Consider the following 23396-nt stretch of genomic DNA (forward strand, 5'->3'; position numbering starts at 1 on the left):
CATCTGGTGTGGCAAACTGTGTTGATTCATCTTTGAATTTTATGAATAATAACACTCAGTTATTCATGTATGGTTTATTATACAAAATACAATAGAGGGGAAAACTAGTTGGGCAAAAGTTGGCAAACAGTGCAGCACATTGCTAAAACAGATGTACAAGGACACTTGGTGTGTTTGCAGTTGCAGGGCTTGAGGAGGCCCTTTGGGTTGCCATCCACCTAAGTGCCAGTTAGGTGAGATCACCAGGACAACCAACAAACACAACTGTATTTTAATAGTTTGTTACATTTTCATCTTAGGTTAAGTTCCACAGCAGACCAGTCATTCATTTTCTTTATTTTTTTCTGGACTTTCTAGTTCATTCCATTAGCCTTTATATCTCTGTACTTCATTGTAAATATTTTTAAATAAACATTTTAAAATGCTCCAGTTGTAATAGTAATCCTCTTGCTATAGAATTTACTTCATTTTATCTTAAGTTTTCCATGCAATATATTGGGTTGGCCAAACAGTTCATTTGGCTTTTTCCATATGCTGTTTTATGTGTATGCAGTATATAAATATGCATACTATGGCATTATAAAAAGAAAAGAAAAATATATAAAGTAGCTTAGGAATGGTAAAAGAAGTTGAAGCTATAGCAAGCAAGAAACATTTAGGTTTTAAGAGTTCATTAATGAGACATAGTTACATATCATGTATCTAGAATTAAAGATACTTTATAATGACACCTGTTTTTAGGTAAAATATTTCTTTTACTTCTTTTAACCTCACATGAAAATATATAGAAACTGTAAAATGGAACCATGTATGGGAAAGTTGAGTAAAAGTACTTGTGAGATAGTCAAGTAGGGTTTATAAAATTGTGATAGCATTATCTAATGAAAGAAAAGGAGTTTCATGTCTCTTAGTACTAATTTTCTATATCAGGCATCATCTTCATATACAGTGCAATCAGATGATTGTTCAAAAACCAAGTAATTCTTTTATTACCAAATTGCTGCAACACAAGAAAAGGTCACATGGTAGAGTGGCATTCTGCCAGAGTATGACAACTCAGTGATTGCGATTTTTCAACCGTATTATTCTGAGGACATTGTGGTAATCAAGAACTATCCATAACTAATGTATAAATAACTGCTTGCTTATCTCTACAGTAATCTAACTCAAATTATATGTACATAGCAAAAAGCTTATGATGGAAGGTAGGAAATGAATATTTAAGGGTATCTTGTACATTAGATCTTTGTGTGTAAATATGTTTATAAAAAATATGTGTGTACATATACACACACACATATATATGTGTACATACATATATACACACACACATCTGTAAGAACTTTTGTATCCTACAAGTTTGTATCTGTTGTTTGGTATCTAACAGAATCTTTGCCTTCTGAAGCTACTTTTTACTTTCTAATAATAGTTTGCTTTTGATCAGTGTTGTTCATCCAGAGATTACTGTATATAAGTGGCTTTTTTTAGTTAGACACCTTAGTTTACATGAATATGACATTTAAATTGGAAATTTGGCCACTAAGTAGTCTAATTTGCACACCTTTCTTTAGAAAATTCCATTGGATAGTTAAGCTTAAGATATATAATGGATAAAATTTTTAGCATGGTTGGAACATACGTACTTTTATCATTAATAATGGTATAATCAGAGATTTTGCCATTCAAAAGTTATTTTCTGAGTTATTACCATGCCCGTAATATTTTAGATTGTATGAATCATCTTTGTTACTTTTATCACTACCCTGAAAAATAAAGAGGAATGACAAATTAAGTAAAGAATTGTTTCAAAGATTATAAAGGTTTAAAAAAGATATAACTCGCTCTTGATTTTACGTATGCATATGTGTATGTATATGTTTGTGTGTGTATATATATGTGTGTATATATGCATTTTTAAACAAAAGCTATAAACTCACATCCACTTTAAGGATTGCCATTTACTTAGCTTGGTAGTTTAATTTGTTAAAATCATTGCTGTCTTATAGTTATTATTAAAAATATTTTTTGTCTTCAACAGTCCTTTTTCTGAGACAATAATAAACTGATCAACTATTCATGAAGAACTTAGAAAATGTGTCTCTTTAACAGAGTCACAATTTAAGCATAAGGAAAGATTTATATGTGTGTCCATAAGGAAGTATCTCCTAACTGGTTTTTGTTGCTGTTGCTTTTGCTTGTTTTGGTTTTGTTGTTACCTATTCTGGCTTCAGTAAATCATTCTTTTACAAAATTATTGTGGTTTTATTGGGTTTTTAAAGTTATATCTCTATAAATGTAACAGTGGAGAAGACTTGACTTTTATGGGAAAAGTCAAGATTCTTAAAGCTGTCTTTTGTTTTGCTTTTTTAGTTCTTTTTTATGTATTTCATAGAGTATAGCAAATGATTAGGTAAAACATCAGAAATTTATAACTACAGTGAAGTCTTCTTAAAAGTAGTTGCTATTAAATTGTTTTCTATCATACTACCAGGGTTCAAAATGTTCTTTTAAAAGGTGTACTTGGTGAGTCTTACTGATTTTTGAACACTGCTGTTCATTTATCAGTTTAACTGAGTTATGGCTCTTAATCACATCTTAGTGCCCAAAACTTCTAACCTGAAAAGAAAAAAAGAGAGAGAAAACTTTGTTACTGGCTTTCTGACAATGGCAGGGAGTGTGTTAAACCAGTGTAAAATTCAATTAAACTGTCTAGCCAGGTTTTTGAAGCTGAAATGCAGACCCTTTCTGTTAAGCTTCTTATTTTCCTGTGACCGACACCGGTGGATGCTGGGTTATGCCAAAACCAACAGGCTGTAAAGTACCTTGTTTCATGCTCGCAGCTGATCAATATTTTTATTTTCCAGGCTTGCCCAGAAATCTGGAGGCAGTATCACCTAACGGTGAGTAGAAACACCTTTTTTATTTTCCCCAAGACCTAGCCTATTTACCCTTCTCTGAACTGTTGACCATAAAATATAGACAAGCATCTTCTACTGGAAGATAATAAAAATCTGAAGCATTTTTGCACTGAGAAAGCAATCATATACTTTTTCTCTTCTCCCCTGCCCACTACTCTGTCCTTTATTTTCCAGTTCTTGAAAGATTTTCATTGTTTTTTATTACTCACATCATTTAATGATTACATCATGGTATTTCTCAGTTTTCCTAGATAACATTCATTAAAGGGGAAAAGTATGCTAGGAGCAAAAAAGAACAGTAGTAATTCAGCAATCCAGTGTCTTTAAAATGTTGTATTATCTATAGTCCACAAGCATACTATCCACACTATGTTCCATTATAATTTTTCTGGCTTTACTGAAAGCTTTACACATTATGTTTTAGTGAAGCTAGAAAAAACTTAATGTATCTTTCACATAGAACAATTCAGCTGTCATATCCTTAAGCCCTTCTTGACTTACTCAAAATGTATAAATATCTTCTTTATACCATTCAAATTATTTAATTCTTTGGTTTCCTTTTACTATGATTTTAGGCCAAGTAGAAGCAGAAAACATAGTCTGCTGAGGAATCAAATTGACTAAAGCTCAATAATATGAGTCAGTTTATTTTTAATATTTAGCTTAAATAATTTCAGTAATTCACCATAGACCCACTAGTCATTTCTTTTAATATATTAAATATGTTGTGCTGAGCAAGAAACAACAATAAAAATTACTCTTGTACTTATACAGTTATGCAGTATATTTAAAAGCAGTTCTTTAAAGTTTAACTTAATGAAAAAAGTTTTTTGTTTGTAGGAGAACATAGTAAAATAGAAACGGTAAAGTTTTTACAAAGCATGTCTTCTTTCTGCTCTCCCCTTAAGAAGTAAAAACAAACCAATAAGTCGACTCAGACTATCAGTGTGCCTGTTACAAGCCCCAGAAGTACAGCAGGTGGTTTGTTTTCACATTCTGTTGTCACTGTTTACTTTGTTCAAAGATTCTTGGTAGAAAGCTGTAATTCCTCTACTATCCTCGATCCCAAATTGGGTTTTGTTAAAATTCTTTAGTGTTATCCCCTACTCAAAAATAAATAAATACACACACATGTGAGTGAGCACACACACACACACATACACACACATTACACATATTGTTACAGATATAATGCATATGAATACATTATGTTTGTGTATAGGTAGCAGTTTTTTTTATCCTAACACACTATGGTGAAATTCTTAGCCTAAACTTAACTGGAATCGAGTCATGTATTATACTTTTCACTCTTTGGAACTGTATAGCAAGTTTTTCATCAGCATTTTTATTAAGTAATAGCCTAATGTATATGACATTGCATTAATTTTCTGTTTTCCTGTAAGTTAGAGAATTCCAATCATGAAAACTTGAAGTGTAGGAAATACCATTTTAAAACTATTCTTTTCATTATTTGCACCTGTATTTTTTTTTGTATAACTATCATAGAAGGATAAAAATCAATGTTTGGTATAACAGATATTTTAAGGTTTGTTTAATATTGTAGCTTTTGAAAAACATAAATTATAAAAGGAATAGTTAGGAAAAAGTAAAAACAAAAGGAATTTGCCTTTGGAGAAATTACAGTCTATTCTATCTGTAGGTTTAACAAAATCATTTTGAAAAGTTTGTCTTAAATCTGGGATCATGATTAATTTTTCAAAATAATATTGAAATAACTATCACAATTCTAAATTATCAAGTTTCAAATAATAAGTAATTAAGTGTTAGTTTCCTGTGCAAGCATAAATGCAAAACAAGTATATTTATAATCGTGTACATCAATCCAGCTAAACTAATTATGCATATAGGCAATATCCTAATGTGTGCAATTAAGCAATATTTAATCTTGAATAAAAGCAAGATACATGATGATTTTAGTCATCTTCAGCTCTTTTACTAGGCGATGGACTGCCATCTATTGACTCATGGTAGCCCTCACACATGAATGTGGCATCAATCAGGGCAGTGACCAACTAATGAAGCCCAGGTTAGAACTGCTATTGTATAGTCATTTAAACTAATCTTCTTAAAATTGGATATTTCTACACATAATCATTGATTAATTTCTTTTACTAACCAAAATATGCCCATTTCTTATTCAGAATGAACTATGCTTTCTTTTTTGAAGGAAGAAGTGGATTTGTATATCTGGTTTAGAAATGTTTACATTTGAGAAGCTTTTGATTGCATTTATCTGAGTGCCAGTCAGTGAGGATAGAAGGACATTTACACAATCTAAAGTTTAACTACTACAATTTAAGATCTATCCAGGAATCACTTTCTTTAAAAAAAAAAAAATCTGTAGGTTAAACATAGTTTTATTTCTCAAACACACAGGAAAGAGGGTAGAGTTGACTGGTTTAAATGAGCCTGTGAAAGCAAATCAGAAAGAAGTATTCACTGTTTTCAGTAATTTCATGAGAGGTCAAATAAAGTCTCCTTTATAACTTATATCTGAATAATAGCTTTTTAACCAGACTTGACTAGACTCACTATACTAATAAAGAAAAAGAAATAAGACCATCATCCTAAAGGGTGCATCCTAATAAAACTCTGGCACTACATATATTTATATATATCCATGTTATAGCAAATGTTTGGCCATGTCATTTTTCTTTATATATTTATTTAGTGGCTATAAAATTATATCATATAATTTAATGACTTTAGATTGTCAATTTGTAGATCTGCATGGGAAAAAGAATAATATATGATTTTTATTTAGCATTTAAATAATTTTTCTGAATAGTTTGTGTATTTACCTCCTTCAAAAAATGTTTAGAAAGTTTTTTAAATCTTCAATAATATAGCACTGTTCTTGTATTTTAATTTCTGTAATATTTTCAGATTTTGGTAAAGCCTAACTTTGAATATTCTTTTTCATCTTTCAGATAACTCATTCTAGATTTAAAAAATTTCCCTCTTTAACTATTCAAGAAGGAAAGTCCCTTCCCCCATCCCCTGTCATTTCTAGTCTCATTTATATTAAAAATCCCAGGCCAAAATGGCCACCAACAGAGTTTTACAACCAACAGAATTTTTAACTAGTAGAGGCTATAATTTGACATGTTTTAGACATTTTGTTAATCTTGTTTTTAATCTACTTACTTTAAAAAGTAACCAGGAGTTTGCTATTTGGGGGGCAGATGTATTAAGAACCAAAAAGGACAATACATCTTTTATGTTTAATTTTGTGCTTGGATTTCTTTGTGTGCATTGTTAAAATGTGTTACAACCTACTACCTTTTATTTTAACTAAAAGTTTAAACAGGAAGCAGATGTGACCTTTTTGAAAGAATCAGGTTTTGAGTGTTTCTTTATATAAAATGTTTGAAATACCTAGAACTCAAAAAGCAAAATACTTGCTCTCAGGGACATGAACAGAAAGGAATAGCTTCCCTGTCTTCCTTTCTAGTTTAGGAAAGGCTTGTGACCTGCATTTACTAGTAATTAATAGTAGTCTTACCTGAACTAATTGAATGCCAGAGTGTATCTTATGGACCATCACTAACGATATCATTTCATCTTGCCACTTAGTTTTCTCTCCTTACTTGAAAACATCAATTTAGAAATGCGTTCTTTGGATTTTCACAGTATGGAAATGGGAGTTTGAATGTTACTCTCTAAAACATTCTCTGCCATACATTGAATAGGCAACCCTAAATGCCAACAGATTCAAATTTAACTTTAGAACTGTGTTTTATAGTCCAGAAGGAAGGACCAAGAAAGTGGAATTTCATTATGAGGCAACAGCTATACAAAGGCATTTATCCTGGAATTGTGATATCAGTTAGGGTGGGTGACAGTTTTCTACCTGGCTCATATTAAAATGGAATATATTTTAATTAACTTAAAATGTGAAAAAAAATGAAGAGTTAAAAGAGCTTCAAAAAGTCAGCCTCAAGCCAAAACCTTTTCTTTTCATGGACAAAAATCTTTCCCTCTTTTTCTCTTTCTCTCTCTTCATTGACTATATATTGGGAATCCTAAATCTCCTAATGAGAGCTTCTTGGCTACATAAACAGAACTGCAAAACCCACAAGAACCCCATCCACACAGCGGATATCAAGTGCTAGGACTTTGATTTTTCTTCCATGTATGTGTGTCTATGGAAATAGAACTGGTTACATACTGTGTTTTAAAATGTCAGATACTTCCAAACAGAGTGAGAACTCAGCCTCACTCTATTTTAGAATTATTTAAGTCACCTTTTTCTTCATACTTTTTTTTTGAAGACTGGCATACAAATTATCACAAACTAAGACTTTATAAATTCATTTTGGAGGCCCTTATTTTGGTCTTTCAGTTCACTTTGCCAGCTTCCTTAAGAACTGGAAATACTCTTGTGTAAATTGTAGGGCTTTTTCCTCTGTGTCTTGAATCACTATGGTTAAGTGTTGTTATTAAGATATTACATCTCTGTAAAATTTTTCAGAGTTTTAGTTTTTATTAAAATGCCCTTAATACTAGAACACTACCATAAATGTGAATGTACTATGCTCTGAGGATTCAGATTGTACATGACTGTTTTGTAGTACCTCAGGGCCATCTTTCCATAGTAGTACTAGAAAATAAATCATGCTGCTTTCTGTTTCAGGTTACTTTGGTGTCTGAATAAAAAGAGTTTTCTGAATAAGCATTGATGACTTATTTTCTAATATTCCATTTTGATAGAAGAGATAGAAAATATATTTATACAGTGACCAAAATTTTTAAAGATTTTTTTCAAATGGAAAATTTATGTGAGTACTTTAATATTTACTTAAAGCACTCACCTTGTTCTTAAAGAATTTAGTGTCACCATTTTGCTAATAATTTTTTAGTGCAATCTAACCATGTTTTGAATTTAGTATAAAAGATAAATACTACATTTAAAGAGTAGGTCAACTGATTTTTTTCACTAGCATGTTGGACCACATTTGCTAGAACTTATCATTGGAAGCAATTGGAAAATGCAATTTCAAAGCAAATGAAACCTGGAATTATCAATCTCAATAAATGAGATTCATTTAAAAATAAATACAATTTGCCAAATCATCAAAAAGCAATTTTCGAAAGCTTCTGTAATAGGAAGGGGGAAAAAGGTGAATGTTGTGAATTATAAATGCATATGTTATTTTTACTCTCACAGTGTTTCCTCAGACCTCTAGACATTGTATATACACAAACTTATTTTTGAATTTGAATAGCATAAATTATTTAGATTTGAATATAGTTTATTTCTATTTATTAAAGCACATGAGAGAGCCTTCATATTTTTATTTTGTCGAAGGAATATTGAGGTGTCATCTCCTTCAGGGAGAATGCCCAACTTACTTGATTTCCAGTATTTAATGCAAAAATTAGTTTGTTTTAAATGGGGAATCAATATGGCATATTTTGAGTAGTTGTTTTAATATATTTAAATAATATCAAGTGCTTTATGAAAATATTCTAATGTAGATTTAAATGTTTCAGAAGAAATGAGAAGTATGCAGCATTCACACAATCTAGAAAAGATTCTTTATAAATATTTTGTCCAGGAAACAGCTGTGTTTTTGTCATTTTCTAAGTATCTTTAATGTCCTAATCACCCATTATTGTGATTTCTGGTTTTTTTAGGTAGTGCATGTTGCTAATAATAAACTAATTGAATCTTAAGCTCTATTATAAACTTCCTTTCTTCAACTGACAAAAAAAATTCCTGTGCTGTTTGTATGCCCCTTAGTGGCTGGGAGCAAAGTCTATTACATATAAGACATATATTTACTATATGGGCTTCAAATTTTACTTCCATTTTAGAATTTTAAAGAAATACCTGTTGCGGTTTATATTTTCTTACCTGTTAATAAATGTTTCTCCTAAAGATTATAGAAACATGGAAAATTACATTTGGGCTTTTTGCTACTCTTTTTTTCTTTTCCATAGTGTGTTCACCTTTATACTTAGAAAGGAATTATAGTTAGTCGTTATAGGGGCAATTTCTTCTTGATACTTAAATTTTGTTACAATTAAATCTCAATTTCTAAGTATTTATAATTTTAGCATGTACAACATTTTAAAAATATTTTCTTTCTTCTCCTTAAAAAACATTCATCATTCATATAATCCCAAAGAAAACTACATTGTGTTTTCCTTTGAAGCTCTACACTTTGAAATATTGTTCCAAATATGACAAAAGTTAATGTAAGCAGAGAGCCTGAGAATTTTCAAGATTCATGAAGTTTAATACTGCACAATAATACCTAGCTGTATAATAAATTAGAATTTAAAAATCTGAAATGTTGAATGCTTATTTTTTGTCAGGTTAAATACACGTTAAGAGTATAGAATTATTAGGTAGGACAATTTTAGCATATTCGAGTGATTGTTATTCATATGTGCTTTGAACACGTGGTTCATGCATTCCTTAAATATATTCCAGGTGATTGAGCTTGTCATGATCTTCTCTGGACATTTCAATGCAAGAATAAAAGTATACTGGACCAGTGATATTTGTAGTAAGCATTCCTTTTAGTAGTTGTGCATGTGAATGACATGGTAGATTACAGTAATTCCTAACAGGTCTTAAGTAACTTATAGGAATTGATTATTCACAATCATCATCAACTATAACCTTTAAAGGTTTTGTTCAGTCATTTGACTAATCTTCAGGAAAAGGCTCCTGAAAGAACCCCTTGACTTATTGACATGAATAATCTCTCTCAATTAGTGTTATATTTTCTGTTATGATATAAAATACAGTTGTAAACTTAGGTTGAATTAAGTTTCATATTTTAAAAGCAAAATCTCTTAAATTACTATAAGTTAATGAATTGCTGATAAACCCAGATTTTAGACTTGGAATTCATTTGCCATTTGATCCCCAGATACCAGAAAGTCATGAGAGTTACATTTTTGTACATTTGCAGATATTTTCTTCTAGCTGTTTTGAGTTCAGCATTGGTCCTCCAAGACCAACAACTCTGGTTTTTTAGAAATATCTAAACTATTAAATGAAGAAAAATGCTACATGTTTAGAGGACAGTTGAACAAAAATATTTTTTAAATATCTTTTGAATTAAAATAGATCTCCCCCTTAATTGGTATACCAATACACTACTAGATCACATTTGAAAAATAAGAATTATTCACTAAGAATGTTCAGAAATCCATATTAGCTTTGTAAAAAGGATTCATTGTATAAATCAATTGTTAATAAAGCTATCCCAGTATTTTAATTCCTCTTTTCCAAAACTCATACAGAATTAACTCTTAAATAGATTTTAAGGTCACCTTTATAATTTTGTAGTATATGGATGTCTATAAATACCAGTTTTACATAAGTATTGTTCCTTTACATGTATTTGTGGATTATCCCACATTTCTTTTCAGTTAAGGGAACTAAATTTTGGATTGTTCCTTAACTATATTTATACAATAAAATCTTAATTCCCTCCTTCTTAAATCACTCACATTTCATTTATTTGTCTTTATATCATATTCCTTCTCACATATTAAAGTCTTTAGAAAAATGTGCTGTAAAATTGGGGTGAAAGGGCAGGCTTATTTCTGAGGAAATTACTAGGAAATGTTTTAATCATAATATGGAGGAAAGAATGCCAGCTTTGGGATCAGACTGTGGTTTAAATTATAACTTTCATTTACTAGCTGTGCAAACCTAGTTAAAATATTTCCCTTTTGAGATCCTCAGTTTCTTCATCTGAAAAATGGGTATAAAGCCTTCTAGGGTTGTTGTAAGTATGCTGTGAAATAATAAATGTAAAGTACTTGGCACAGTACCTAACACACAGCCTATGTTTAACACTCTGTGAGCTCCAGTACAGCCATCCCACAGATGACTCACTCCTGTAGAGATAAAACACTGGACTAGTATCCCAAACTCAGATTATGTATTTTAAAGTCTTCTATTTGCCTAAGATGAGATCCATAATGACCCTTTTCATGTCTGTCTCCTAAAAATGTTTCCTCCTTAGAGCTGTTGAAATAAAATCCCCATAAGCAGTGTCTTTTCTTAAAATTATTTACTTCAGTTTTCATTTTCTAGTTATTTATGCTCATCTTCTTTCTAGAAATATAGGTAACTTTTAATTAAATATAGCAAACAAGTTATTTTCTTAATTTGATTTGCCTAAAAATCATTATAAAGACTTTTTAAAAGTAGATCACAAACATATTTACTCCCTCTCTTAGTGAAAATGATGATATAGAATGTGTACCATTACAAAGATAAAATGATATCATTTTGAAAAAAGCACATTGTTAATAAATGTATAATTCTTAAGTGGTAACTTCAGTGTCATCTGAATATAGTTATCTCTTATAAGCAATTATAATACTTTCCACCAAAGCTAGAGAGTTTATGTTTATCAGATTAAAAAAATGAAGCAAAATAGCATATCAATTTTTTGCCCTTCAGGTAAAACTGTTTCCTGTGCCTTCATATAACTGATGCCAGAAACCAGCCTGATTTCACAAAACATTGAGTTATAAGAGCTTGATCAGTTGTTCTGAAGACTCCCACCCATATTCTCATCTAGGTCCAGCAGAAAGGACAACAAAAAATTAAACACTTCCTCAATGGATGTGATTGATAGTCTTTCAAAGAGCATTCCTATTCCATATTCTTTATTTTAGGACAAGCAGGAGCTAAGGTGGAGCATATTGTAAAAGCATTACTTCCCCCCCTTTAAGCAGGTACTTACTGCTGTGGAATTCTCTACCTTTGTGGCTGGTGGCTAAGAGTATTTCAGTAGGATAAGCATGGGTGGGCTATCAGCAGGGGAAGAAGTATGTGTTGTAAGTCATGTGAAGTTATGACAAAAATGAGAATCTCGGGGCTTATTTGGATCCCCTGTGTATTAGCTAATAAATATAATAAAGCTATGGTTCTATTATTCTACAGTTTTTCAGTGGGATAGTTTATGTGCAATTATATGCAAAATATATAGGCAGATTTGAATATGTTAAGCACTGCATGTGGTTGTAAGATGTATATTAATGTGGTTTCTGTGTTTTATAGTCTACCCCAGTAAACATTCACATAAAATATCAATGGCTTCACACATGTATGTGTTCTTCTCTTTCCCTTCCCCCCACATCCTGTCTCCACGCCCTCCTCATCCCTCCACCCTTCATCAAAGCTTGTGGTCCTTTTCCATCCGTGTACTAAAAGGTTCTTTGTAAACCAGGCCATTTGTCCATCATTGTTTGGGGTCCAAACAGTGGTAAGATACCCTGTCACCGATCCCGAGTGCTATGAATGGCAGCTCCTCTCCGGACAATTGGCGGAGGGGCCGAGAAATATTCCTGAGAGGATTATTTAACCTTTCAATTTAGAGGGCACAAAGCCTAGCTGATTAATGAACTTTCTGATGGGCGCCGATAAGCGGATCTATTTCTTTATTTCCGCTAAAAGTGATTCCTTCTCCTGTCCATATTACTATAATCTTAAACATAAAATGTGGCAAATAGATTAAAAAACAGCACTAAAGAGTTTATCTGGCTGGCAAACTGAAGGAGCTAAATTAAAATTGGTAATGACAGCAGTGGCTCAGCCTCATATATGGTTTTTAAATGCACTGTGTATTTTGAAGAGACTTATTCTCCAGCACGACTGGTAATGACTGCTTTTGGTGCACAGTCTGGGGCTGGCTTCTGTTATCCCCACCCCACCCCACCCCCCCCCCCCCAAAAAAAATGAGTTGTGTTATCTGGATGGCTGCAGACACATACGCATCCCCCTTTCTCACTGCATGGGCAGACAAGGTCGATAGCATTACAAGGTATTTGTGGCAGTGCTTGTTTCAGTTTTCAGAGCTGCCAGTTTCCAGGCGGATTTGAATTACAAAAGAAGAAGCTGGCATGAAAATTGAAAGGTTTTATCGGCTGGTCTGAAGCCTCATAGCACATTGCTTATTTATGCAGTCCATTTGCACCAGGAAATATAAAAAGGAAATACATTTTTAAAATAAGGCCATAAAGACCCAGATATGTTTAAGATGGCAAATAAAATATAGATACCTATAATATCTTTCCAGGAAACGATTTTCACTTAATGTTGCACATTACTTCAGAAGAGCATTTATGTTGCTGTCATAAATTTGTGCGTTTGTGTCACTATGTAGGTAGTCTCTGGGGATTAAGAAAGAAGCCTTTGCTAACTTACTTTAAAATTAAAATAGACGGAGGGATAGCTCTGCAGTTTGAGAGCTACATTGGAAATATTTAAATAGGGTGGTAAATTAAACTTAAACTAACATTTTTGCATTCCATGTAAAATTAGCTATGGCCCAGTGAATAAATGCCACTACCTTTGGAGAAAATTGGGATGCTTTTTAAGCCATGAAGATTTGGAGCATTCAGAGGGTAAATTAATGTGATCCTTACTGTCTTGCATATGTTCATTGTTCTCTGCTTACTGAGGTTTTCTTTTTTGTTGTTGGTTTTTTGGGGGGGAGGTCAAGTAGGGTTAGAATGTCATTTACAAAAGGAAAAACCATAAATTAATCAATTTAATAGCTCCTTATAAAACTTATGCTTAATTCATTTTAGTCTTCAAATATATTGTCTGTTAGATTTTGCCTAACACTTAACATTGTGAATATATTATCTGGTTGGGAGTTATACCAACTGTTTACCTCTATCCTTATTACTGTAGTGTAGTTTTGACTTGAAAAAGATACAGTCATGTAATCCCTTACACTGTAGGCTACATAAAATAAAGATATAAGTATACAAACATACAGTACTTCAAGGACTTGAATACTTAATGGTCTTGCCACACTGGTTATTTGCAGCCTTCAACCCATTGGCTTATAAAACTTAAGAGTGTCCAAAAGAGGGGTAGGGAGGAAGTTATGTGTACATAGGAAATTTCAAATCAAATTTCAAATCAGAATAAAGCAACATACTTTATTTGCTGCAGTTCAAATGAACACTGTTTTAGAATTCATCTTCCAATAAAGCAAATTGCTCTATTACTCTCCGCTTAACCATGAGAGATGCAATTTTTTTTTTTTTTGCAATTTTCTTTTTTACCAGTGTCTGGTACCTTTCTCATGTTTTCATGACCTGGACTAATTACTTCATGTAGTTTTTTTTTAACAGAGAAAATATCAAAAGCATACACGTCTGCTGCATGCTAATGATGTGCTGTACATTTTTTCATGAATTTTCATAAGGATTTTTTCTACGTAGCATGTGTGGCTTAATGATGTAATCACCCGATAGACTAGAAAATGCTCCAAAGGAGACGTTACGGTCTGTTGTGTACATAATACATGTTTCAAAAATCTGCCTAATTAAGGAATTACTCGATGGATTGGGAGTCTGTTGGGTACATGACATAGTTTTTTTAACACATAGAAAATACAGGTATGTCATTATATATGATGCTTTTAATGGAATTTTTAGGATATAAGGGAAATTAATGGCAATGTCTGCTGGAATACAATTGAATTCTTTTTTTTTCACTGAGGAAAAACAAAGCTTAAAAATCTTCGGAAGCTTTGTTTTAAAATGAGACTTTGTTCCCAAATCTCTCACAGGGAAGTAATACAATGAATATTTGTCAGAAATGGAAGGTTTTGTTCAAACCGTGGGTGGAGTAGGCCTGGAGTTCAGGTTGCTAGGTGTGAGGGCCCACTCCAGAAAACCACTGAAAACGGAGAACAAGATACTAGCCTTTATAGGATAAGCATTTTTGCCTTTTCACAGACCCAGCTTTGGTTCAGTTCACTGCAAAACTATTTGCCCAACTTTAAAGTTTCTTTCTTTGATTCTTTTAGGCACCAGCTGTGATTTTCCTTGAATATGTACCAGTTACTTTTCTGTTGGCATTTATTTTGTGAACAACACCAAAGGAAAGGGAAGGCATCCATTCTTTCCCTGACGACTTTTCATAAAACTAAATAAAATACTTAGAATACTATATCTGATTCTAGAGTTGGTAGTAAAAATAATATATTTACATTGGAGAAGTATGTTTTAAATTCAAATTTTTGTTCTGTCCAAATGTGAAATTCATGACATTAGGTCACTTCAACTAGGGACTTTGACTATGTGGGCAAGGTTTTGGATTGTTGGAACATTTTCTTGACAAATCCTATTTGATTACTTGGGTTGGATATTTTAAAATACATGAATATAGGAAGGAGGCTTGAGCTGTTTATTAAAAGAATAAATTAATTGGAAATATTTTTGAAAGAATAAGGTAGTTCTCAAGCATGAAAAGCATAATTGATTTGAGAGATGTGTATACAGATGTTCAGGAGGACTGAAGCTAAGCTCAGTGCTTTACTCAGTGTTACATTTGGTCATGAATACATTTAACTTCAAGCACTTAATGTATTTGCTTTTTAATCTATATTCATATAACAAATTATATTAATAAAAACATAGTCTAATCTTTAAGCATATGTATGATTATAAAAATAAGTCTATTTTGCATTCACAGGAGTAGAAAATTCCCTTTAATTAATGAAATTGATTGCAGATCCTATATAGTAATGAGCTTCAACTAGATACAAGCCCTCATTGGATCAAAGTCAGTCTAGATAAGGGCAGCCCAAGGTCACAGAGGGAGATCCCCAGCAGGTTCATTTGCATAAAAAATTACTGTTAGAAATAGGACACTGAGGCAGCTCTGGCGTTTTGATCTCTTGGCCTTTGTCATGGAGATTCCTGGTAGTGAAGGGAGTAAGGCCAGTGTCCCAGATAATGATTAACTGTTTTAATGGCATTCATTCATTCATTCCGCACTAACTACTCATGCAGAAAAAAGGGTTATGTAAAATGACATTAGAAGAAAATCATTTGTAATCGTTGCATCGGGCTGCACTTTGAGGAGACATTAGGAGTAAATCCGTGGCGTGGTAGGCTTACGCTTTATCTTCTGATATTTACTGAGTTTACTGGTGCATGAAAAGCTTTTAGCAAGAATAGCAGATGGGATGGACCTTTCATAGGTAATGCTATCTACCAGGTTATTACTTCTATATATTGATGGTAAAGTAATCTCCAAGATATCACCCTACAAATAAAGATTATTTAAATGTCTGTAACCAAAAAACAAAAACAAACAAAACTGCTTTCATAAATAGTTCATTTGGTTATCCAGTGGGTCAGTCTTTAGGTAAATCTTTTAACTTTAAAAAAAGTTCTAGAAAACTACATTCATTCCCTTGCATTTAACTTTTTGTCTGCAGTACAGACATGTATGACAGAACTTTGAACTCAGAGCTAATCAGTTGACACATTCTGCTTTAAATTGGACCTTTACCGTTAATTAAAAATAAAGACATGCTCCAAGGCAGAAGTATTGAGTCACAGATTTCTATTTCTAACACTTTAAAGAGCTGTAAGATTTTTGTTAGGTCATAGTATGAAAACTTGTCCACTGGAAATCATTATTGAGTTTTCAGTACTGTATTTTCTAATACAGAAATGTTCTCTAATTAGGTAAGATCTAGGCTGATTTCATTCCTATTAAGTCCTAGTACATGATAGCAGCAGATAGCATTTGTCATGTCATTTACTAATTAATTATTGCGAAAGTTTGAATTTCCATAGCACGATATAAATACTGTTGCTATTTTTATTATAATAATGGAAGTTTTTAACTAGTGATATTATTCAGATGAATGAACATTCAGTGTTTGCACTTCATCTGGGGCATAAATGAACAGTGGGACTAAATATGAAACTTTTTGAATGAGATTACTTTCAAAATAAAATAAGTGTCAACATTAAACATGGTTTCAAAATCATGATTAGAAGGATCTCTCTGTTCCTGGTACTATGACTGATTCCTATTCTCTTTGTATTACTAATTCCTTCCTGGTTCTGCCAGAGTACATCACTCACCCTCAAGGTGAAGTATGAGAACTTACGAAGCTGTATTAATTTTTTCAGCCTTTTTAATATATCAAAGCATAATTTTATGAGTTCTCCCTTAATGACACAAAAAAATTAATGTTATTTCCCAAAGTATCCAGACTATTAAAAATAACTAAAATGTATTGGATACTTACATGGTCCTTGCACTTTATATATGCATTGCTGCTGCTGCTGCTAAGTCGCTTCAGTCGTGTCCGAATCTGTGCGACCCCAGAGGGCAGCCCACCAGTCTCCCCCTCCCTGGGATTCTCCAGGCAAGAACACTGGAGTGGGTTGCCATTTCCTTCTCCAACGCCTGAAAGTGAAAAGTGAAAGTGAAGTCGTCAGTCTTGTCCGATTCTTTGCGACCCCATGGACTGCAGCCTACCAGGCTCCTCCATCCATGGGATTTTCCAGGCAAGAGTACTGGAGTGGGGTGCCATTGCCTTCTCCGTATATATGCATTATCTGATTATCAATTTATTAATACTTAGTGAACTCCTACTATACACCTAGGCCTATTCCAGGAGTGAGGGTACAACACTGAACAAAAAAACAGACAACATCCCTGCAAGTTAGGGGATAGGCAAACCAAATAAGTAAACAGTACAGGTGTCAGATGTAGTGAGTACCTTGGAGTTTAAAAAAAAAAAAGTGAAACAGGATAGGGAACACCAATTGCAGGGAGCTAGCAGTGTTAAATAGGGTGGTCAGGAGGACCTTACTAAGAAAATAACATCTGAGCCAAGACTTGAAGGAGGCAAAGGAGCTTAATTAACCATGCTTATCTGGGGGAAGAGTGCTGCAGACAGACAGAGCAACATTGGTACTCTTTGCAATTTCCTCAAACTTAAGCAATAAAGTAAACTCAGAGAAATTCCATTAAGCTTTTGCTGTGTATCCTCAATCAGTAGCAGAGTTTCAGTATTCATGTCTACTTTAAATACTTTTATTGGCTGGATAATTCATGGTCACTTTCTAAAATTTTGGAGGCTGTAACATCTACTCATTCACCAGGTATTTATTGAGCATGTGCTGTGTTCTAGGTGAGATGTTGGGAGACTTTTTTTTGTCAAGAGCCAGATAGTAAATATTTTAGCTTTGTAGGCCTGTCACTGGTCTCTTACAGTGTGAAAAGCAGCCTGGCTGTGTTCCAATAAAACTTTACTTAGGGACATTGAGTTTTGAATTGTGTATAATTTTCACACCTTACAAAATATTTAATTAAAAAATAAAAAAAGAGGACATGATACATGAAAAAAAAAGATTTTTAAACTGTTAATTTTTTCTATTCTAAAAATGTGTTTTTTATTACAGACCTCTGTCCTAAAATGGATTTAATATTATCCCTTTCTAATATTTTATTTCTTTCAAAACTTCACTGAAGTATAATTAAATTTCAGTAACCATCACATATTTATAAAGTGTACAGTTTGATCAGTTTGGATATATGTATACAAATCTGAGAGGCCATCAAAATGTATTATTTATTTAATAATGCATTTAATAAATGTATTATTATTTTTGGCTGTACCATGCAGCATGGGAGATCTTCATTCCCCAACCAGGGATCAAACCCGTGTCCCCTGCAGTGGAAGCACTCCCAGTGGTTTAAAAGTGCCAGACAGTTTTAAAATGTTAAAATCATTCTTGGGCCATACACAACAGGCAGTGAGCCGGATTTGGCCTGCCAGCCATGGTTTGCCAACACTTACTCTAGAATCTTGGCATAGGGATGCAGAGTGGACTAGATGAAGATGTCTGTCCTTAGCACCTCGCACTCTAGGAATGGGGAGGCAGATAATAATGAAAAACCAGTTTAGTATATTAAAGGGTGACATAGGAAAAGGGGATCCAGAGCACTGTGGCCTCTACAGAGGAAGTGACAGGAATGAACCACTGATGAGTTGTGTTGTAGTGTGACTTTCTTTGTGTTCTGTACTCCCAGGGAGAAGCCAGAAGTACTGTGAGGGGTACAGGTGCCCCTGCATATGAGGAAGTCCCTGCTTGTATCCATACCAGTCAAGTCAAGTTCCAATGTCTGGATATACTTGCTAATTTGGTTCTCATCAACTCCCCTCATAATTACTTCCTTATCCTTTTGCATAGGATTTGAACCAATGGAACCTTTACTCAGTGAAATAAATATAAGTGAGAGTATTTTCCTTCTCATGAATGAATCTAGAAATCTTGGCTCAGAGATAAATTGTCATGTATCTACACAGACACAGAGAAACTTTTAAACATAGATAAGTTTTCCAGAGAACATTTATTATTTGGGGGATGGATTATGCTATCATTGGTTATAGTTTGTGCTAACAGTCACCAGTTAGCTGTTGAGTACCTACCATTAGCTTCACACTAGCTTCCCGTGCCACTTAAATCCAATGCTTTTCACCCTCATTTATGATCTGGTCCCTTTTCACCTCTAGAACCTCCTTTTCTCCCAATTTTCCTTCATCTATCACACTTCCAAGTTATAGATAGTTTTCAGATACTCAAATATAGCAAGCTTATGCTCACCTCAGGACTTTGCACTACCTATTCCCATGCCTTATGCCTAAAATGCTATTTCCCCAGTCATCACATAGTTGGTGGGGTTATTATGAGAAATGACGTTCGCAGTATGAGGTCCCCCATACTCAATCTGAGTCACCACCAATGACTTATTTACATAACATTTTAATTGCCTATATACCATTTATTATTATCTAATACTGTCCGTGAATGTGTATTCTTGGTTTTATCTGTCTTTCACCACTGGAGATGCGAGTAGCAATTTTTGTCTTGCTCACTGCTCTATTAGCTACTCTTTAAAAAAAAAAATTATTTATTTTAATTGGAGGCTAATTACTTTACAGTATTGTGCTGGTTTTTGCCATACATTGACATGAATCAGCATGGGTGTACATGTATCCCCCATCCCGAAACCCCCTCCCACCTCCCTCCCTATCCCATGCCTCTGGGTTGTCCCAGTGCACCAGCCTTGAGTGCCCTGTTTAATGCATCAAACTTGGACTGGTGATCTGTTTCACATATGGTAATATACATGTTTCAGTGCTATTCTCTCAAATCATCCCACCCTTGCCTTCTCCCACAGAGTCCAAAAGTCTGTTCTTGATATCTGTGTCTTTTTTGCTGTCTCGCATATGGGGTCATCATTGCCATCTTTCTAAATTCCATATATATGCATTAATATACTATGGTGTTTTTCTTTCTGACTTACTTTACTCTGTATAATAGGCTCCAGTTTCATCCACCTCATTAGAACTGATTCAAACGTGTTCTTTTTAATAGCTGAGTAATAATCCATTGTGTGTATGTACCACAACTTTCTTATCCATTCAGATGCTGATGCACATCTAGGTTGCTTCCATAGCCTAGCTATTGTGAACAGTGCTGTGATGAACATTGGGGTACACGTCTCTTTCAATTCTGATTTCCTCAGTGTGTATGCCCAACAGTGGGATTGCTAGGTCATATTGGCAGTTCTATTTCCAGTTTTTTAAGGAATCTCCACACTGTTCTCCATAGTGGCTGTACTAGTTTGGATTCCCACCAACAAGTGTAAGAGGGTTCCCTTTTCTCCACACCCTCTCTAGCATTTTTGTTTGTAGACTTTTTGATAGCAGCCATTCTGACCGGCATGAGATGGTACCTCATTGTGGTTTTGATTTTAATTTCTCTGATAACAAGTGATGTTGAGCATTTTTTCATGTGTTTGTTAGCCATCTATATGTCTTCTTGGAGAAATGTCTGTTTAGTTCTTTGGTCCATTTTTTGATTGGGTCATTTATTTTTCTAATATTGAGCTACATGAACTGTTTTATTTTTTGAGATTAATTCTTTGTCAGTTGCTTCATTTGCTATTATCTTCTCCAGACTCTGAAGGCTGTCTTTTCACCTTGCTTGTAGTTTCCTTCGTTGTGCAAAAGCTTTTAAGTTTAATTAGATCCCATTTGTTTATTTTTGTTTTTATTTCCATTACTCTGGGAGGTGGGTCATAGAGGATCTTGCTTGTGATTTATGTCAGAGAATGTTTTGCCTGCATTTTCCTCTAGGAGTTTTATAGTTTCTGGTCTTACATTTAGATCTTTAATCGATTTCAAGTTTATTTTTGTGTATGGTGTTAGAAAGTGTTCTAGTTTCATTCTTTTATAGGTGGTTGACCAGTTTTCCCAGCACCATTTGTTAAAGAGATTGTCTTTTTTCCATTGTATATTTTTGCCTCCTTTGTCAAAGATAAGATGTCCATAGATGTGTGGATTTATCTCTGGGCTTTCTATTTTGTTCCATTGATCTATATTTTTGTCTTTGTGCCAATACCATACTGTCTTGATGACTGTATCTTTGTAGTATAGTCTAAAGCCAGGCAGGTTGATTCCTCCACTTCCATTCTTCTTTCTCAAGATTGCTTTGGCTATTCGAGGGTTTTGTATTTCCATACATATTGTGAAATTATTTGTTCTAGTTCTGGGAAAATACCATTGGTAACTTGATAGGGATTGCATTGAATCTATAGATTGCTTTGGGTAGTATACTCATTTTCACTATATTGATTCTTCCAATCCATGAACATGGTATATTTCTCCATCTATTTGTGTCCTCTTTGGTGTCTTTCATCAGTGATTTATAGTATTGTATATATAGGTCTTTTGTTTCTTTAGGTAGATTTATTCCTAAGTATTTTATTCTTTTTGTCGCAATAGTGAATGGGATGGTTTTTTTAATTCTCTTTCTGTTTTCTCATTGTTAGTGTATAGAAATGCAAGGGATTTCTGTGTATTCATTTTATATATTGCAGCTTTACTATATTCATTGATTAGCTCTAATAATTTTCTGGTGGCATTTTTAGGGTTTTATATGTAGAGGATCATGTCATCTGCAAACAGTGAGAGTTTTACTTCTTTCCAGTCTGGGTTCCTTTTATTTCTTTTTCTTCTCTGATTGCTGTGGCTAAAACTTACAAAACTGTGTTGAATAGTAGTAGTGAGAGTGAGCACCCTTGTCTTGTTCCTGACTTTAGGGGAAATGCTTTCAATTTTTCACCATTGAGGATAATGTTTGCTGTGGGTTTATCTTTTATGGCTTTTATTATGTTGAGTTATGTTCCTTCTATGCCTGCTTTCTAGAGAGTTTTGATCATAAATGGGTGCTGAATTTTGTCAAAGGCTTTCTCTGCATCTATTGAAATAATCATGTGGTTTTTATCTTTAAATTTGTTAATGTGGTGTATCACATTGATTGATTTGTGAATATTGAAGAATCCTTGCATCCCTGGGATAAAGCCCATTTGGTCATGATGTATGATCTTTTTAATATGTTGTTGGATTCTGTTTGCTAGAATTTTGTTAAGGATTTTTGCATCTATGTTCATCAGTGATATTGGCATGTAGTTTTCTCTTTTTTGTGGCATCTTTGTCTGGTTTTGGTATTCGGGTGATGGTGGCCTCATAGAATGAGTCTGGGATTTTACCTTCCTCTGCAATTTTCTGGAAGAGTAAGTAGGATAGGTGTTAGCTTTTCTCTAAATTTTTGGTAGAATTCACCTGTGAAGCCATCTGGTCCTGGGCTTTTGTTTGTTAGAACATTTTTGATTACAGTTTCAATTTCCATGCTTGTGATGGGTCTGTTAAGATTTTCTGTTTCTTCCTGGTTCAATTTTGGAAGGTTATACTTTTCTAAGAATTCGTCCATTTCTTCCAAGTTGTCCATTTTATTGTCATATAGTTGCTGATATAGTTTCTTATGATCCTTTATATTTCTATGTTGTCTGTTGTGATTTCTCCATTTTCATTTCTAATTTTATTGGTTTGATTCTTCTCCCTTTTTTCCTTGATGAGTCTGGCTAATGGTTTGTCTATTTATCTTCTCAAAGAACCAATTTTGTTAATTTTTGCTGTAGTCTCCTTTGTTTCTTCTTCATTTATTTCTGCCCTAATTTTTATGATTTCTTTCCTTCTACTAACCGTGGGGTTCTTCATTTCTTCTTTTTCTAGTTGCGTTAGGTGTGCTGCTGCTGCTAAGTCGCTTCAGTCATGTCCGACTCCATAGGCGGCAGCCCACGTTAAGTGTAAAGTTAGGTTATTTATTTGATTTTTCTCTTGGCCATTAGTTAATCTTAGAGCAATATCTGGCATGTATTAGGCACTCAGTAATTGTCTTTTGGGTGGTTTAAGGAAAGTATATACAGATGCTCATGCCACATGCCTTGCACACTGACTATGGAGGCATATCCATAGTCACTATGGAGGCATCCTTGGACTTAGATTTTGCTCTGCTCGTCCCCCTCTTTTCTCATACACAATGTGGTTTCTTGAAAAAGTCATCTATATTCTGTTCTTCAGCATCTTCCTACTTGTAATAAACCCCTTACAATCTGGCTGGTGCCTCTGCCTCTCAAATGAAACTGCTCACACCAGTTGTCAACAACTTCCTGGCTGCCATGTCTAATGGATTTTGTAGTCTTTGTTATATATGATTCATCAGTGGTGTTTGACAACTTCTCCATTCTGCCTTCACATCCATGGTACCATCTCTTTGGGTTTTATTTGTTTCCCT

General features: G+C 33.6%; 1 protein-coding gene across 2 annotated transcripts in view; it reads left to right on the forward strand.

The window, feature by feature from the left end:
- The window catches only part of ZCCHC7 (zinc finger CCHC-type containing 7), a 257789-nt gene that overhangs the window by 221047 nt on the left and 13346 nt on the right, over positions 1-23396 (forward strand). For both annotated transcript variants that reach the window (XM_027549673.1, XM_027549674.1), the window contains exon 6: positions 2865-2900. In XM_027549673.1, the coding sequence (XP_027405474.1) occupies positions 2865-2900 (36 nt within the window). The remainder of the gene's footprint in view (positions 1-2864; positions 2901-23396) is intronic.

The sequence above is a fragment of the Bos indicus x Bos taurus genome, chromosome 8 (assembly GCF_003369695.1).
Source record: "Bos indicus x Bos taurus breed Angus x Brahman F1 hybrid chromosome 8, Bos_hybrid_MaternalHap_v2.0, whole genome shotgun sequence".
In the NCBI taxonomy this organism is placed as follows: domain Eukaryota; kingdom Metazoa; phylum Chordata; class Mammalia; order Artiodactyla; family Bovidae; genus Bos; species Bos indicus x Bos taurus.